At 38.4% G+C, this 17,859-nt stretch overlaps 4 protein-coding genes across 5 annotated transcripts; 1 reads left to right on the top strand and 3 right to left on the bottom strand.

The window, feature by feature from the left end:
• Positions 1–654: 654 nt before the first annotated feature.
• On the top strand, positions 655–2,213 carry LOC102622795 (thaumatin-like protein 1). The gene is made up of 3 exons (XM_006466894.4): positions 655–863; positions 978–1,632; positions 1,741–2,213. The coding sequence occupies exons 1-3, from the start codon at positions 806–808 to the stop codon at positions 1,955–1,957; spliced, it is 930 nt and encodes a 309-aa protein (XP_006466957.1). The 5' UTR covers positions 655–805; the 3' UTR covers positions 1,958–2,213.
• A 2,395-nt stretch (positions 2,214–4,608) lies between these two features.
• Positions 4,609–8,899, bottom strand: LOC102623289 (calmodulin-lysine N-methyltransferase). Of its 2 annotated transcripts, none has more exons than XM_052444360.1 (7): positions 8,644–8,899; positions 8,382–8,541; positions 8,062–8,141; positions 7,678–7,738; positions 7,432–7,547; positions 6,150–6,282; positions 4,609–5,206 (listed from the first exon to the last, which is right to left on the bottom strand). In XM_052444360.1, the coding sequence occupies exons 1-7, from the start codon at positions 8,741–8,743 to the stop codon at positions 4,927–4,929; spliced, it is 930 nt and encodes a 309-aa protein (XP_052300320.1). In that variant the 5' UTR covers positions 8,744–8,899; the 3' UTR covers positions 4,609–4,926. The 2 variants fall into 2 exon arrangements, with proteins under 2 accessions (XP_052300320.1, XP_052300321.1); XM_052444361.1 differs by having other exon boundaries at positions 8,382–8,554; positions 8,644–8,787.
• A 17-nt stretch (positions 8,900–8,916) lies between these two features.
• On the bottom strand, positions 8,917–12,701 carry LOC102623775 (oligopeptide transporter 7-like). The gene is made up of 6 exons (XM_006466898.4): positions 12,473–12,701; positions 11,820–12,384; positions 10,707–11,276; positions 10,189–10,444; positions 9,878–10,060; positions 8,917–9,715 (listed from the first exon to the last, which is right to left on the bottom strand). Exons 1-6 carry the CDS (start codon positions 12,537–12,539, stop codon positions 9,101–9,103), a joined length of 2,256 nt encoding a protein of 751 aa, XP_006466961.1. The 5' UTR covers positions 12,540–12,701; the 3' UTR covers positions 8,917–9,100.
• Positions 12,702–14,395: 1,694 nt separating this feature from the next.
• Positions 14,396–17,031, bottom strand: LOC102624072 (protein NUCLEAR FUSION DEFECTIVE 4-like). Its single transcript, XM_025102834.2, has 3 exons — positions 16,133–17,031; positions 15,230–16,056; positions 14,396–15,105 (listed from the first exon to the last, which is right to left on the bottom strand). The coding sequence occupies exons 1-3, from the start codon at positions 16,460–16,462 to the stop codon at positions 14,622–14,624; spliced, it is 1,641 nt and encodes a 546-aa protein (XP_024958602.1). The 5' UTR covers positions 16,463–17,031; the 3' UTR covers positions 14,396–14,621.
• Positions 17,032–17,859: the final 828 nt, after the last annotated feature.

Below are 17,859 nucleotides of genomic sequence, written 5' to 3'. Positions count from 1 at the left end.
CAGCATGTGATAATTAGATGATGAAATAAGTAATACACAAATACATGACTATATTATAATAATATCATATTAATTAATTAAATACAAAACTTTGTATCTCAAAATTGTAAGCATAAGTTATTACCAATCTAATAAAACAAAGGCAATCACTATCTTACATGCATGTAAGATACATCCCTCTCACATGAATAGTGCATGTGTGGGATCCACACACTATTCATGTGAGAGGAATGTATCAAACTAAAACAAAATACCTCAATGATTGAGTTTATTCCTGTTGTACATATAGCATTATAATATAATCAGTTGATATTATTTTAAATAAATAAATAAATAAGAATGTTAAATGTAAGAAGTAATCTAACGGAAAACTGTGATAATTAGTGCTGTCTGTCTCTTTCATGATTTTTTTTATTAGCTAGCTGGTAAAAAGCAAAGACACAGCAAATGGCAGAGTGCCACGTCAAAAATAAAGAGGGAGTTTCCAGCTAGAGAAATAACAAAAAATCAGAGATATTGTACGATTGTAGCAGCAAGTAGCAATAAGCAGAGGAGCTCCACTGGTCGTTGAGTGGACGTTACCACAGAGCATCAAGAATTTCCAGGAAGTATCGGCCATTCTTTTTTATTTCCTCTGCTTGTCGTCTGCTTATAAATAATAAACCGGCAGTCAAGATTCCCCACCACTCCACTCCCTCTCAATTCTCATCCTCCTTCCTACACTCTTTTCAAAAAGAAGAAAAGAAAAGTTCCAAAGAAAGGAGTGACAGTGAGTGTGAGGGATACGGTACATTCATTTGCTGCCATGGCTGACTACACTACTCTGTTTACCCTCAACCTTGCTCTCCTCTTCATTTCAAAAGGTTGATCATCAAAATGCATTACTCTTTAACATTGTTTTTTTTTTTTCATGTAATTATATTTATTCTTTTACAATTTGAAGAATTCTGTAATTTAAGCTGGTTTCGTGTATGTAGGTGTAACGGCCGCTACGTTCACATTCGTGAACAAATGCGACTACACAGTCTGGCCTGGAATTCTCGGCTCTCCAAAGCTGGACAGCACCGGCTTTGAACTTCAAAAGGGCGGTTCCCGTTCTTTCCAAGCACCAACCGGCTGGTCAGGTCGCTTCTGGGGCAGAACCGGCTGCAACTTCGACAGCTCAGGCCACGGCTCCTGCGCCACTGCCGACTGCGGCTCCAACCAAGTCGAATGCAACGGAGCCGGCGCAGCCCCGCCTGCCACCTTGGCCGAATTCACCCTCGGCTCCGGTTCACAAGACTTCTACGACGTCAGCCTCGTCGACGGCTATAACATTCCCATAGTTGTTGAAGGGAGTGGAGGATCAGGGGCGTGCGCCCCCACTGGATGTGTAACTGACTTGAACAGAAGCTGCCCCAATGAACTCAGAGTCCAAGGCGGCTGTAGGAGTGCCTGTGAGGCTTTCGGTAACCCCGAGTACTGCTGCAGTGGTTCCTTTAATTCGCCCGCCACCTGTAAGCCCTCCATGTACTCATCCATTTTCAAGAACGCATGTCCCAAATCTTATAGCTATGCCTACGATGATGCCACCAGTACTTTCACTTGTACTGCTGCTGATTACACCATCACATTTTGTCCCAGTTCACCCAGGTAACTAGTTCTAACGTTTCATATCTTTTTGTTTTCTTCACCTCGTCCTGTCCTGTTGATTTGTTCGTTCTAATGCCTTATGCATTGGGTCAATTTCTTGGATTGCAGTTTGAAGTCAGCTAGTAATTCTAATTCATCTCCAAATACTGGAGCAGAAACCGGGTCGGATTCGGAGCCAGCTGTACAGGCTGATTCATTAGCTGATAGTTCATGGTTAGCGGAATTGGCCGTCAATGGGGATTCCACAAGAAGCCATCCTTCTTTTGCTATGCAATACGCTCTTGTTCTGGGTTTTTCCCTCTTTCTCGTGTTCTTACAATTGTAGTTTCTCACGTTGTTACAAAGAGACAAGGAGAAAGCAATGACAGCAACACTTTGGTTCTGCAGATCAGATCACTTTGGTGTTCTTTTTTTTCTTTTTTTTTCCCTCCTCCTTCCTTAGATAGGAAAACATGACGACATTCCAGAACGTAAACTACTCACTTCCAATTCTAGCATATTTAATGTTAAGTAGAAGAAGCATTATTAATTAATATGTAAAGCAGATTCTTATTAGAAAATAGAATGTGTTTAAAATCTCAGCCTTTGCTTTTTCGCTTATATTTCTGTGGTCCTCTATCTTCCCAGCTAAAGCGAACGATTCAACAGAAAGTAAAGAAAACATAAGTAAACAACATTGTTAAGTGTGAGACTCGAGTCTCTTCTCTTTCGTTCATTTATTCTTCTTCATAATTAAAAATATTAGCAGACAAAGGCTTGTGCTTCTGTTCGGTGGCTGTGTGGGGTTTGCAAAGCACTTTACGGGCATCTCAAGCCTTTTAACTTTTATGCTGTATTTACAAGTAAAGAAAAATTTAAATGAAGTGAAATCAAAGCAATTAGACAGCTTGGCCCAGTCGAAGGAATTTTTGACAGTTAGTAATGGTTAATGTAGTGCGCGGATATTTTAATACTAGTTGTGATATTTTTTTCAATCAAAAGAAAGGCGCACTTGTTCATTAATCAAATTGACAAACAATTATGGCTCCGTTGAATAATATTACTTGCTTAGAGTTTCAAGATAAGATTTTATGCAATTGACGAAGTGGGAATTAATGACAAGTGAAATCACGATCAACTCTCAATCATTAGCTCTATCTCCACTTCCATTGGGCATCGTCATGCCAAATTCTCGTCTCCTCCTCACATTTTAACGACAACTGTTAGTAAAATGAAATGAGAAAGCACTTAACTAAAAAAAAAAGTCCCTAATTTGGGAGGTGCGATGTCACGATGGATGACTCGACTGATTGAAGGTGTGTTTGGGAGTAAGGTGCTGTAACTTTTAAACTACAACTGATGTGGAGTAAAAGGTACAGCTGTGAAGTAGAAGTTAAAAAAAAAAAATTTACTAAATTGTCAAAACCCAACTACAAGTGTTACCAAACACTTTAGTAGCTGTACTTTGACAACCCAATTACCTCACCACACTCCCAAACGGGCTATGAATCCCAAATCTTGCGATCAGTTCTCCCAAATTAGTGAACGCAGAACAGTCTCGCACGGGTCGATGATGGAAAAAATTGAGGGACCATTTGCTGTTACTGAAAGAAATAAAGCTAGAGAAGACAAATAATCCGAATGACCGTCCAAAGGAGCCAAGCTACGCTACACATGATGTCTCAGTCAGGTGAATGCTAAGAGTAAGAGATGATTCTTTTCACCAACTTGTGTGGGGCAACCATCAGCAAGGAAACAAACCTACTTTTGTTGAAGATAAGGAGAAGATTACGATCTATTTTCAGTGATGCTTCTTCCCCTTTTAGCTTTCTCCAAACTTTTTACCACATCACACACACACAACTTTATGATGAAACAAGTAACATTTAAGCCTATTAGAGTTAAAAAAGAGATTTTGCGCAAAATATTGGTACGATTCTTAATGGAGTAATACCTATACAGATAAAAATACGTTTACCAAGTTCACTGGCACCGTATCACTTGTCATATTTAGTGAATATCAGTTAGAATCTATCGATATGCATTAGAGTCTACCAAACTTAATTACCTTCAACTAACACATTTCGATGGATCGAGATAAAGATAATGATCATCCAAATTTGTCACAGTGGTTAGTGATGGTAACCCTAAGAGCAGGGAAAATGACATGAGCAGGCAAACAGACCAAATGACAAACTATTATAGAATGGTGAATGGAAATATGGAAGGAGGAGCGATTTGATTAAGCAAACAGAAAACATATATATGGCAAGAACAAAATCATTTGATTCAGCAACTGAAGCAAATGAAATGAGGTGAAAATCAAGATTAACAAAAGCATAGACTCTGTATTAAACTCGTGATTGTTGTTTCAATGTTAGGGCGACAATAACTACATTAACAACATATTAATAACGGCATCAATGATCATTCACTTTGTTTGGCCAAGTTGCTTTCAGAGGATTTTTAGCAACCACCCACGTCAAATTCTACTGAATCAATTACAATGATCTCACCTTTATTCTTAGAAAATAGTGCATTTTTCTTTAACATTCAATTGGCTCTCCTTTTAGGATTGGCAATGTGATGATGCATCATAGATAACATAAACTTCCAAGGAAACTAACAAGACGTCAAGAATTATGAAAACAATGTTAGTTCAATGTGTTCCTTAATGGTGATGCAAAAGACTCAAAAAATAAGTAAACAAATAAAAATCCAAAATAGCCAAAAAGAAAAGAAAAAACTGCAATTGCCATAATTCAAGAAAAGCCATTCCGATTTTCAGTCCATGGATTACAGGATGAATATATAATCTAAAAGCATTCAGCAATTATTTCATGTGAATGCTTAGTTTACTTTATCCAAAGAGCATCAGGTAGCTTTTGACATCGTTCTACATCATCCTTTAGGGGGAGCCGTTTTGTTTACTCATTAAGGGCTATATCTTAAGGCAAGTAAAGTTCAACTTTGATGCTCAAATGAAGATAAGGAATCTCCTATAAAAAGTTTCAGTGCACTCATCTATATTGAATTCAAAAAGGAAAATAAAAATAAAAATAAATTAGATCAATCAAAGACAGCATCCATGTACTTTTTCTTCCTATTGGCAAACCATAAATTAGTAGGACCCATGTGCTGTAGTGATATACGGGTATTCACCCCCCCTGTAGACCACAATAGTGTACTTGGCAAGTGTTTATTATTTACTACTCATGCACCTATATCACTAAGGTCAACTAAAGATTTCCCAGGAAGCCGCATCTAAGTACCGGAAATATTTGCAGATATGCAATAAAAACAGGCTCCAAAAGTTCAGAGTGTAATTCTGACCAAAAATGGGTAGCAATGATCTTTATCATAGTTCGGCCAGGACTCGTCTCCACTCATGAGCATCTGATGACGCTTCCAAATTTCAGCATTATAGTTCTCTATTATGCTAAAATGCAAATGATTTCCTTCAATTTCCTCTAAAAATTTGTCCAACGAGTCACCTCTTTTAGGGCTAAAAAATAGAGCTTCAGAGGGGCCCACCTTTTTCAACAAAAATTTGATTATTCGGGCGAGATCTTTGTGGAACTCCTTAAAAAAGGTGCTGCCAAATGACATTACATGTCAAGTTAAGAAGATAAACTTGTCACAAAAGGAAGAAATGTCAGTGTGTGGTTGCATGTGCACATGTGTTCATACATTGCATACTAGGTATGAGTGTTTTCTTTGTTGACTAATGAAGAATACTTGGATATCTCAACACCCCAAGCCATTCAAAATTGTAAACGATGAATGAGCAAGGACTTTATGGAATTACTTAAAGAAAGTGCTGTCGAAATGACGTAAAAGAAGATAAACTTGTCAGAAAAGTGACAATATCACGTCATTTTTGCTTGGATGTGTTTGTTCGTGCATTGCATACTATGTACAAGGACCTTTTGTCAAGTGGTAGAGAAAACTGAGGCCACAACATTAAAAAATTGCATTCGACAACAAGCTTTTCTTGTTCAAACACCACATAAACTCAATTTAAAAAGTTCACCGTGAAAGAATGAGGAACTAACAAAGGGCATATTATAAGAGAAACTTATACTAAAAGTGAGACAATCACGTCATCCCGTGATTTCAAGTGTATGTAGCATGCATTATGCATTATGCATTAGCAACAGATCCAAATTGTCAATTAGTGAAAAGACATGAAATTATCTTGACGTCTCCAGGCCATTAACAATTGTAACCAAAACAAGATTTCAATTTATAAAGTTAGTGATTATAAAAATCCAGGTAGATGAGTATTTAGTCTGTTGTCAGCATGTGAAAGGTGGGTTGGACCCATCATGACACACCTGTACCAAAAGCCATTCAACACCTTCTTTATCCTATGGTAAGGAAGAACATATCATTGGGCAACATAAAGCACTCTGTAACATGATTAATGTGTAAATAATGTTTTAATCCAAATATGATGAATCCCTTTACAGTATACGGACTTAAAGGAAGCATGATGCTTATTGTATTAAAATTGCAACAAAGAGAGTAGAATATACCAGTCACTTGCAACAATCACGTCAAAAGTGTCGACAATATACGGAAAATCATCCTGGTTCCAATGAAGTGTCATAGACTTCACAGTTGTGCCACCAAATGCTCCAGAATTGGCATCCACATTACGCTGAATATCTGGACGTTAAGAACCACTTTCAACAGTAATAGAAAATGAATAAGGGAAAAGAAAAGCAGGGATGGGGTTGCTTCATTAACAAATAGAAAAAGACAAAGCAGAAATGGGAGTAAGTGTGCCCTGGGAAACCAACTAAAAGCACTTATGATGATAATTACCAAAAACACATAGCATCCATATACACGATTAAATGACCAGCACAACCAAGGATCTAAATCAATGGCAAGACTGGGTGAAGACTACACAACCAATAAAAGACATCTCAAACAAATACACCAGAAAATCCACTCGACAATTCCAAAAATAAAATATAAGAAAATGGTAATAGAGATCCCATGCCTGATTGATTGTTCTTGGCACTCCAAAGGCCTAAACCTGATTCTTGGCTCAAGCAATTCATAATGCAGCTGTTAATTGTGAAATTATACAATCAAGTCTTCACATAACTTTATAATTTCACAAACAAATTCAAATTCTTGGAATTAGGCATGAAATTATGAATCTAAAAGGTCTCATAAGCAAGATCACCGTCAGTAAGAAAGTCGGTCAAATATTCACTTAAAGCCAGATAATTTTGGGAAATGGAAACCGTACCAACTTATATGCAATTAGAAATATTTCATCATGCTATAAAATAGCCAATAACACAAACTAGGTTAATGAATTCAATGTATAAGGCTGATTTAGATCTCAGGAATTCAAATCTAAATCAAAAGTCACAACATAGCAAATTATAAAACCTTGCTCCCAGACCTCCTCTTAACAGCTCAAGATTTCTAACATGGAAAATCACTTTTCCACATTTTTGGGACAAAGCCAACCATCTTAAATTCCTGAACTGTGAAGCAGCAGAACACAAATACGTGTTGCCAAATTATTCATTTACATTTTCCTGTCTCCTCTAAAAATGTAGAACAAAGAATTTGCCTTCAGTACCACTATACAGAGAGTAATTTCATTTTTTTGCGTTTAGTTATTAGTAAGTTTCTACCCATCCAATATACAGAACAGGAAGAAATTGGCAATACATTTTCTAGATAATCTGAAATCCAATATTTTGGAATTACCTTCTCCCCTAAGAAATCTAACAGAGAATTATAAGCTTTTCCAACACGCTTGTGGCTAATATGATTCATGTAAAAGGATACAATCGACTACTTGAGGATTTCCATCAGAAATTACAACTTCTAATGCTTCTGTGGTTGCTGCAATAACTAATCCAGCTAAGCCATAGCCTGATCCAAGCTCAATAACTCTTTTAGACCTGGAGAAATAAGAAAAAAGGAGAGGTTCATAACTTATATAAAACTGGAAAAAAAAAAAAGGTTCTAGGTAATGAAGTAAACAAAACAGAGAGCAAAAAGGTAAAGTCGATGTCCAAAAAAGCAATCAACCTAAACATGTCCGCATGTGACAAGGAGAAAAAAGCAAGGACATCTTCTGATGGCCAATGACCTGTACAAGAAAGAACACACTAATTATAAACACAAACATAGAAATTAATAAAGAAAAGAAAACATATACGAGCAGAATCACCAGCATTCCTAACATTAAATGGAACAGAAATACAAAGCAAAGAGAAGACCATCAATTAATTAAAAAAAAAAAAGGCTTTGCAGGCAAGATACACAACATTTTGTAGAATTTTGTTCTCGACTGAACCTAGACCATGATAAAGCAGAGACACATCTCTCTTCTTTCTTAAATAACAAATACAAATATTGACAGATGATAATTAATCTACAAAAATATAAATTGTCAACCCGAAAAGAACTTACAGACAAGCCCTGTGTTATCAATATTGCATCTATTGCAAATCTCAAAGTCACCGAGGTCAGCATGGTTGTCCACTCTTTGGCTGCAAGAAGTGGTACTGACAGTAATCATCATATTGCAAACATATAAAATTACTTACAATAGCGAAGGTTCTACAATCAAAGGCAACAAGGGCATCACACTCAATGCTAGAGCTTCTTTTACAATAGCTATCATTTTTCAGAAACAAAAAATATTAAAACTTCAAAATGGAAAATGCCTAATCTAACTAACATTCAAACTAATGTTCAACCTCACTAACAGTTGGAGAAAACGAACTCACGTGAGAAAAAGTTTGGGAGAGCCAGCGACGGGTAACGTGTAACACACGCGCGCATCTCTAGAGTTGGAAATTTTCTCGATTAATTGGCAGGGAATCAAGTTGAAGCCTTGTGTGGTCTTACGAGATATGCGGTTCATAACGCCAATTTGAGACTGCTCATCTGAGGATTAAGACTAAAAATTATAACCTAATCACAATCATAATCATATTCAAAGTTTTAACTGAAAACGGTAATGCCGACGATCAGAGAAGGAAAATATACCTGAGTTTTGCGGAGAGGAACGACGTAGAAGAGCTTGACGAAGGATTTTCCACCTCAAAGACGCTGGTCTTAGCGTCGTTTTGGTGTTATCGGTTTCCATAGCGCTATTCTTCTTCGAAATCAGCTGCTGCTGGGACTGGGATATTTGAGTAAGGATATTTGAGTAAATTGTCCAAACAGGGTGGGAGTTTGGATAAACGAAATGCCAAACGTAAATATAGTTAGGATTGTAACACAAAAATGATGTGAGAGAAAGACGGAAATAGCCCTGAATGAGAAAGAACAGCACAAGGGATTGATTTCTGTCTGTAAAAACTTTTGAGGAACATGTTTATTTCCTAGTCAACCAAGGTATTCCAACAAAACAATATTTGCTGATTACAAATCTAAGCTGGACCAAAAAACTCATACAGGTATATGCAGTATGAATCAATCGTGTAAATCCACATCCACGCAATTACAAAACTGGACAGCCTTTAACTACAGTTCCTGGTTCAGTTGGGCAAGAAGCCAGTGGACATCCATCAGATTGCATTTTCAACCAGTTGAGGCTAATATGCTCCATCCCCAAGCACAAGTACAACAGTACTCCCATGAAGGCCAATCCAGCATCGAGTGCCCCAGATAGCACGTAATTGTGGCGACTCCACCAATCACGATAATACCTGTAAGCAATGAAGCCCGAAGCAAATCCAATTAGAATCCAGCTGGTGTAGTTGACTGCTGTGGCCGGGGGCATGTTCACTGTAGCTCCTAAGAGCACAGGCATAGTTATATGTCTTATCCAAGGCCTGTTGGGGAAGGCTTTGTGTGCTATCCATACTAAGACAGGAGCTACAGCCCCAGCGAAGAAAAACCAGTTGACACTAGAGTAGTAGCCGAGGTCTCCGAAAATCCTGCGAGGGCCAATGAGACCCCAGATGATGGAGGCATCGTAGAATACATGGTCTCCAGGACAAGTCCATGGGCTGCCTGATGGAAGCATTTCCCTGTCACATATGTCTGGGATGGTATTCATCAACCACCATGCCGTTCCTAAATGTGCCAATGCTGATATAATAGTACCAAATACCTGATAACAAAATCATGCCATTAGAGGATATATATATATATATGAGAAAAATTAAGAGACATGGAGCTGAAGGGACTATATAAATGTATATATATAAACATCAAATGTTAAATCCTGCTCTTTTTTTTTTCCCCCAATGAGAAGAAAAGAGGGGAAGCCAACCTGTGCCATGAACATCGCTCTAGGAGGAATCTTCATATAATGTCCGAGCTTGAGATCTTGCAAAAATGTGATCCCTTGTTTCATGCTTATGTATCCATATACTTTAAAGCATATATTAGCAGCGGGAAATCCTGGATATATGTACCCAATGATATACTCTGTAATCACATTCAGGGCTGGTGTCTGTTAAAGAGAGAATCATCTAAGGTTATGAACTTGTGCAAAGAAGCAAATGGCACCGCACCATATCATGCTGAGTTATATTTCAATTATACAACAAATATCAAACTTGTGATACGCTTTGAATTTACCTGATTTGTTGTAGCAGTGATGACCCCAACAGGAAGAGTGAAAAACAGGGCAAGAACACATGCCAGCAAGACACCCCACCATGGCAATTGAAGTTGATTGTTATAGTATTGGCATGTAAATATGGTTGCTGCAATGTTTATCAAAAGAATGCACGTGAACCACCATTCAGGTACCTGCTTATATTTTCTCATGAGCTTTGTGTGTACGTCCATCCCCTTTTCTTCGAAAGCAGCCTTGCTTAACTGCCAAATTTCTCTGCACTCGTGAAAAAAAAGCGAAAATACCTCAAAAACACAAAATGGAAATCATATTGATTCAATCTACAGGTATGTAATTACAATAGCCAAGGTAATATATATTCTAAGTTAGCTAAGTTCAAATCTGTCTCTGATGCGTCACGGATAGGTTGACATTTAGTATTTATGTCGTAGAGATGTCAAAGTAAAAGTGAGTGATTCCTGGAGAAAAATCTACGAAATTTGAAAGAAAGCAATCCACAAATAGTAATACAGCTTACCTCCCATGAAAGAGGAGAACATGAACAACAGTGGCAGTCAGGCAGGCAAAACCGACACCGTAGGACATAGCAAAGAAGGTGCTGATATAGAGAGGACCTTCCCTTTCATAAGCTTCAGTATCAAAGAGGAAATTGTTGTTTATGATAGCAGATACGTTATAGTTTTGGCCGGTAGACGTGAATAATCCATCTGAGAATATGGGAAAGGTCTTGGCCTTAAATATATTAAGCCAATAAGCAATGGGGGTAATGACATACATGATTAAGAAAAAACCAGCAGCAATGTTGGCAGTGGCAAACCATGGACTGGCAAGCGGGCTCCCAAGGTATGCGGATATGCTAGACCAATCGAATCCTATTGCACCAATGCCTAAACCGTGGAGTCCCGAACCTAACTGGTGGGCTAACACAGAATTAGGGTATATCCAGCATATCCAGGAAACAGAGACAAGCATTGGGAAGAGATAGCCGGGAAAAACGTAGTAAGCAAAGCTGCAGACAAATGCTATGAGGAAGAACTGGTTCCTTGTTAATCCACCTGCAGATCTCTTCTCTTTCTCGTGCAATGCCCTGTGATTTCCCGACATTTAGAACACACAAAACAGGCATATCAATTAGCTTAACAATCTTGACTGTTTCTTGATTCTTGTGATGTGAGGAACTTTTGCTTCCCCCAAAAGTTCAAATTTCGGTGGATTCATCCAATAAAGATACGTTAAGAGTCGTTCAATTGAAAAACAGATATCACTGAAGAATTTTTTTCTCCAAAATCATAAGAGCTCAAACTATATGCATGCTGGCATTAATTAACCGTGTAGGATTGTGAATCTAAGATTCACCGCCGTAAAATTCCTGAAGTATGAGAACGAATAAAATAGTGACTACCCAAACGAAACTAATATAACAATAATGCCATCTGTTATTTCATCCTAGTCAAAGTCCAAACAACACGTCTAACACGTGGCAAAATACGATATGCGAACTAAATTTTACAAACTAATGCTATAACCGTTTGATTGTTAATCACACAACGAATTAAAATTAATTAATTATATGTATATATGGTTGATGAAAATTCAAACGAAAACTTTTGAAAACGTAGGAAGTAGGTACCTAAACAAGGAGACTTGAACAAGATTCTGAGGCCACCACATGGTAGGCGGGTCCACCAAGTAGCGGCGGAATAGGCCGGCCCAGCCGAACCCCAAAACCTGGGTGGTTATGACGACTAGTAATGCCACAAGGAAGGTCAGCTCTTTCTTGTAAAAAAGTTGAAGGACGCTAACAATGTGAATGGCGTAAACATTTCCAGCTCCAGCATTAGCAAAAATAGTAATCAGAACGTGCTCTTTAACATGAAAGGGCCCCGGATTGAAAGTGAATTCAAATCTTCGTCCCTCGAAGAAGACTTTTTTCGGAAGAGTTTTGGCCATGAGATAGCCGAGTGGAACGACGGCGATTTGAGCGGAGATTGAGGAGATGGAGAGAGGCTCTCGGCGGTACCAGAAGAATTGGTTGAGAAATGAAAGGAGGATGCATGATAAGGCTCCTAAAGTCAACGTTCGAAACGTGAAGGTCTGGAGGGAGGGATCGTCTGTTGTGGGGACCGTGAGTGCTACTTGCTCGATCGGTGAATTCTCAACGTCGACAGATGGATCGTCCGCTGATGATGCCTCAACTGCACATCATGGAAACAGAGTTTAGTTTTCAAGAGTACTGTCCTGATGGAAAAGCGAAAACAGAGAGAGGAGAAACGAAAGCCTTACTGAGAGGAGCTGTGATTTCGTTGCTTTTAGACGTTGTCCCCGCGCCCGTGCCTTTGCCCGGGGTCATGTCTTCTGCAGCCGCTAACAGCAATAGCTTTCAAATTTTGAATTGTCCGTGGGTTGTTAAGACTTATGACAAGAGGTCTTTTAATTCAAGGACTTATTTAATCGGTCACTGGACTTGTGCGTGGTACGCCCGCTATATAATAACTGATGTCTGATAGGTATGTGCTCCATGCGAATTCAACTGCCCGTTGGATTTATAAGTATGTCATTGATGACGCACGGAGGTATGTGGTGACAAAGAGTTCGATTCATATAATTTGTTGGATAGCACGTTTAATTATCTCATGTCTCTTACTCATAAAAACGATTAAATGGATTCAGTTAATAAAAGAAGGTTTTGAGTTTGGGCCAATGGAATTGGAATCCACCAACCTACCCTGTGATGTTGCCTTCACTTCGGATTGAGGCACGCGCGAGCACGTGCTCGAACGTAATATGACTTCGGTTGCCATACAAGACGATCTAATGTATCAACGCCGCTTTCCGGGCAAGATTAATTATTGGACAAAACAAAAAAAATAAATAAAATTAAATATGATCTGGAAATAAAGTGTTTACATACAATTGCCAGGTCAGGTGCCGGCTGGAAGGCGAGGAGAACAGTACAAAATATGTCAGTGATGCATTGCTGGATAATTACAGCAATCAATAACAACACGATTACGTTGTAAAAAGATACAAAACCCAAAAAAACAGAGTGCTCTTTCTGGATTTAGAAAAAGAAAAGGATGCAATTTTGGACCATGACATTCCATTAATGCTGAGGTGGATAGATTAGGGTTTACTCACTAATCTAATCTTTCTCATACAAGTATAATTATTATTATAATTATTATTATTATTGCTTTTTTATTATATGTCTTTTAATCAACTTGAAGACGGCGGCCGGCGGATCGGTTTTACAACATTATACACTCAAATAGAGCCGCTGAAATAGATGTAAAACGTTGATTCATTTCTTCGATTTCCAAGCTCGATGAAATTTCCAATTTCTATGGAACTTAAGAGGGATAGAACTAAATGAATCAGACCATTTAACAATAAGATGTGATACATAAAATTAAATCATACGAAATGGCATTTGCTCAATGTCACAACTTTAACAAATCACCTTTCTTTCGTTTCAGCATTTATGCCTCCTTAATAAGAGTTACCAATCTAAAATACCAGGTTAAACAGAAGAAATTAAACATGACAACTTTTTCAAGCTTACACTTGATCTCCTCTTTAAAATAAATCAGGTTCATTCCCTGCTTTCAGCATTCCAGATAAAAATAAAATACGACATGAACTGCATTGGAGAAAACAAAATGATTTTAAGGTTCAGTAACGAGGAGTTGAATAAGTGGCCGTGCTTGAGTGTCCATCAAGAGTAATTTCGAGTTTTCCTACATCACAAAAAGGATCAGTCGAGCTAACGAACACTATTATAATTGTTTGTAAGACTTACAGAAAGAAAAGAGACATTATAAGAGAAGCCAGAGTTGTGCCGAAATCGAGCAACAATTACGGACAAGACAAGCAGGAGAAGAACTCAACTCTCCGTGTCTTTGGTTATTGATTGTATTGTAGGGCTGTATTTGTTTACAAAGTTTTGGTCGAAATTGAATTAATAATATAGTTTAAACTAATGGAATCGCAAAACTTTGGTGATGAGTATTCTACATTTGGCCTCCAATCAGCATCTCAAGAAACTCCTGTTTTGTTAGGTCGGAGGCAAATGACAATGGGTAAAGTTCCTATCTTTATCTGTTTCAATTGACATGTTAACATGCTACTGCTTTATGTTTCTGTAATCTAGTGGTGAACCGCTTTGGATTTTGTGATTGGATTGTTTGATTGCTTCCATTATCATACAAATTGCTGTGAGAAAAGAATGGCCCCTCATAATTTTATTGTAATATCATTAATTTGATGATACGAGACCTTGTCAAAATTTCACTAACTTTTTTTTCTTTTAATGGACAATTGATTACAATATCTACAGTGATGATGAATTATGCAGATGAAGGCAGCAATTAATCACATTGCTTTGAATTGGGTATGCTTCGATCCAGCTCCAAAACATTTTAACCGATACTTCTCAGCTTTTTATTGAAGTTGAATCCTCTGTTTCGCTAATGAATTTCTTTTCCACTTTGCTCTTAGAATAAATATTCTTTGTTCTAACAGCAAGCAAAATGTCTAATCCAAATCCAAGCATGCATGCCACGGCCATGATCACAAACACGAGAAAATAACAATGAGCTCCAACACAAGTGTTGCTTCCATCAACTGAGATAGTGGCTTGAGCATCATACAGATAGCCAGCAAGGAGACCAGAGAAGAGAAATGAACCCAGGGGAAGGTTGAGAATCAGGATATTGTATAGAAGGCCATAATATTTGACACCAAATAGTTCAGAAGCCACAGGTACTGTTATTGTCAGTCGGACACCATAGCATATCCCTACCAAAATTGAACCAATATGCAGAGATCCTGGCAAGGCCATGGCCATTATGATGTATCCAAGAGCCATTAGAATTTGAGAAGCTGCATTCCAGACAGGCCTTGGTGTCCCACATTTCCTGCACGTCACAGTGGGTCATAACTCTTAAGGTAATGCTCAGTAAAATCAGTCATTTACCATGAAAAAGAAAATGAAATACTTGAATTGTTTTTGACCGAGAGCTGGTGAGAAAGCAGACGTACCAAATGTAATATTCTGACAGCAAGCCAGAAACAATGCGTCCAAAGAAACCCCATATGCTCATGAGTGACACAAAGATGGATGCATCATTGAAGCCAAGTGCCAGCCCCATCTGTCCCATGTTGTTCATCACACACATTCCTGTGCCCACGCCACAAAGAAAAGATGCAAACAGAATCCAGAAATCATATGTCTGTAACATTTGCACAACTGTGTGCTCCTCCCCAATTATTGGTTTTCTGTTTCTTTCAGCATCCTCCGCTTTAACAATAGCTGTTACTATTTCTTGCTTCTCTGTTGAAGATTTTTGAGGGGCAAGCAATGGTTCTCTGCTTGGTTGCTCAATGTCTGAGTTGGATTTTGACTTAAACAGAACAACGTATAAAGGAACAGCCAATGGTAAAGCCAGAAGGAAAATGAGTCCTACCGCAAAATATAAAGAGAGCACGTGGCCATGATTTCCAGTGATGTCAAAGACCAACAAATAGACAGCTACGGCAATAGCGAGAACATTGAAAATATGAAAGAATTCAGTTTCTTGTCTATCTTCTACAGGTCCTGAAGCCGGTTGGTTTTCATGCAAGAAGAGCACTGCAGTGAGGCAAATTACTGCTGGGACAATTGCAAGGATGAGGAGAAATGCTGACGGTTTGGAGGAGAAAAGAGCTGTGCAAATATCTGTAAAGATTGCTGTGCTGAGACCCACATAACCCTTGAGGATACCTGACACGGGGCCTCGATTTTTTGGAAAGTTACGCATGCAAGTTACTAGTACTGCTGTGTTCATCCATGTTGTGCTGTTGCCTCCCATGCAAAGAAAAATGCACATCTGCAAGAGCAGCTAGTTAAAATTTTATTCTAAAGCTAGTTTATATAATGGACAAGGTCCTAAAATGGTTGCTTACCAGCCAGTAAGGAAGAGGATGGATTTTCTCACTTACAACAAGCCATTGAACTCCATATCCTATTAAACCTTCAAGTGAGCCAATAATGAGGATAGTAGAAGTTGGCAAACGGTCAGAAGCAAGACCCGAGAGAAGGCCAAAAGCCTTGCCAACATCTTTAGCAACTGAAAGGTTGTTGAGCTGCAACTGAGTAAGAGCCATGAGAGATTTCAGTGCATCTGAGTAGTTGGAAAAAGTGTAGTTGTTGCCACAGGTTGCCTGAACCCAAATGGCTGTGACAAATCCTAACCACTTAGCGGCAGGCAAAGTTGGAAAGGAGAATGGACCCATACTATGAACTAACTAAGGAGGAGATAGGAAGAGAACAACAGAGAATTCGAATTGCTTGCTTTGAGTTTTTGGTCAGTGCAGAAACTGTAAGCTATTTATAAGGTTTGTATTGCGTGGATTATGAATTGTGGTGCTTCTAAAGTTTAAGTAATAATTTGCTCGGACCATGGTTTCAAAATACCAGTCACTTTGTACTACAGAAACTAGGATCAAGGAAGTTATCTGAATATAATATATCTAGAGACACATTTAAAAAGAAGAAGAAAAAACCAAGTTGGGTCGTCCGGGGACCCCATGAAGAAGTTGAAAATATCTCGACATAAACCAAATCCATAAGGACGGGTTACAAGTTATGTTACAGACGTTACTTTTTAAATACCAAGGTTAACTAGATAACCGGACATTATATGTGTGTTAGATCAAGTGGGTGATCCAAGTTGTAAGAGAAAAGAATAAACAATCTTAGATGTCAAAATCCACACGAGCAGACGATAATGAAGAAAATGTTGGCAGCATTGAGCTACAGGGGTTGCAGCCTCCAAAACTGAGTGAACCCCGGGATTATTTTGGCGGCTATGGCCAATCCTCTATCTTATGTCTACTGTCTAGTAGAGCCGTACGGGACGAAATAATGGGCATAAACTCAAAAAAAGGTTTATATCAGGAAGACAAACTATAATGCTAGTCTGATAAATAGGGCATTCATCCCAAGTTGGACTTCTGAGGACTGCGCCTAGAAATATCATATCAATCATTGATATCAATAATAAGCCAAAGAATGCCATTGGTATATACTTCTAATTTCAATTACTTAGAAAACTGATCAGTTGCCGGTGGCATGCATTACTGCAGCCCCGAACACTACGGGCACACTCAAAAGTCCAGAGACAATCTGCCGGAAGCAATTCCCCTCCACATATGTCTGGGATGGGATTTTATGTATCAGCTATCTAGTTGTTCCTGAATCTACGAATGCTGCTATTACAGTATCAATAACCAATGTGCCATGAACATAGCTGTAGGAGAAATCTTTCATGTAATGTCCTCGCTTGAAATCTAGCAGAGAGTCTGATCCTTTTTTCATGCCCATATAGCCATAAACTTTGAAGCATATACACCCAACGATGTACTCCGTAAATCACGTTCAGGTCTGGTGTCTGCTTGCGGAGAGATATTTATTCAACTTATAGAACTACACATTATCTCACGACGACGGATTTATTGTTTCCAGAACAACTCAAATTTACATCTTTATTCAATTTCTGGCCGAGGCAAAATCATATACAGGAAGAGTTAAAAAGAAGGCAATACAAGAAGCAAGTAAAACGCCCCCACCATAGCAATTGAAGTTGATTGGCATGCATAAACAATGCAAATGAGTATTGCAACTATGGTCA

Source organism: Citrus sinensis, chromosome 7 (assembly GCF_022201045.2).
Source record: "Citrus sinensis cultivar Valencia sweet orange chromosome 7, DVS_A1.0, whole genome shotgun sequence".
Lineage (NCBI taxonomy): Eukaryota > Viridiplantae > Streptophyta > Magnoliopsida > Sapindales > Rutaceae > Citrus > Citrus sinensis.
The sequence above is the reverse complement of the archived record's forward strand: the minus strand, read 5'-3'. Positions and strand labels throughout refer to the sequence as shown.

Bases quoted from the DNA above. Each gene is read 5' to 3' on its own strand.
- LOC102623289 (XM_052444360.1), bottom strand. From the start codon at position 8,743: ATGGAAACCGATAACACCAAAACGACGCTAAGACCAGCGTCTTTGAGG. The intron at 8,542-8,643 runs GTATATTTTCCT...CTTAATCCTCAG, and splicing joins TTCCTCTCCGCAAAACTCAG to ATGAGCAGTCTCAAATTGGC. The intron at 7,739-8,061 runs GTAAGTTCTTTT...TTTCTTGTACAG, and splicing joins TGATAACACAGGGCTTGTCT to GTCATTGGCCATCAGAAGAT.
- LOC102622795 (XM_006466894.4), top strand. From the start codon at position 806: ATGGCTGACTACACTACTCTGTTTACCCTCAACCTTGCTCTCCTCTTC. The intron at 864-977 runs GTTGATCATCAA...TCGTGTATGTAG, and splicing joins TCTCCTCTTCATTTCAAAAG to GTGTAACGGCCGCTACGTTC. The intron at 1,633-1,740 runs GTAACTAGTTCT...CTTGGATTGCAG, and splicing joins TTTTGTCCCAGTTCACCCAG to TTTGAAGTCAGCTAGTAATT.
- LOC102623775 (XM_006466898.4), bottom strand. From the start codon at position 12,539: ATGACCCCGGGCAAAGGCACGGGCGCGGGGACAACGTCTAAAAGCAAC. The intron at 11,277-11,819 runs GTACCTACTTCC...GGGAAATCACAG, and splicing joins GTTCAAGTCTCCTTGTTTAG to GGCATTGCACGAGAAAGAGA. The intron at 9,716-9,877 runs GTTGGCTTCCCC...TTTTGTTATCAG, and splicing joins GAGCGATGTTCATGGCACAG to GTATTTGGTACTATTATATC.
- LOC102624072 (XM_025102834.2), bottom strand. From the start codon at position 16,462: ATGGGTCCATTCTCCTTTCCAACTTTGCCTGCCGCTAAGTGGTTAGGA. The intron at 16,057-16,132 runs GTAAGCAACCAT...CTGCTCTTGCAG, and splicing joins ATCCTCTTCCTTACTGGCTG to ATGTGCATTTTTCTTTGCAT. The intron at 15,106-15,229 runs GTACGTCTGCTT...TGTGACGTGCAG, and splicing joins CTGTCAGAATATTACATTTG to GAAATGTGGGACACCAAGGC.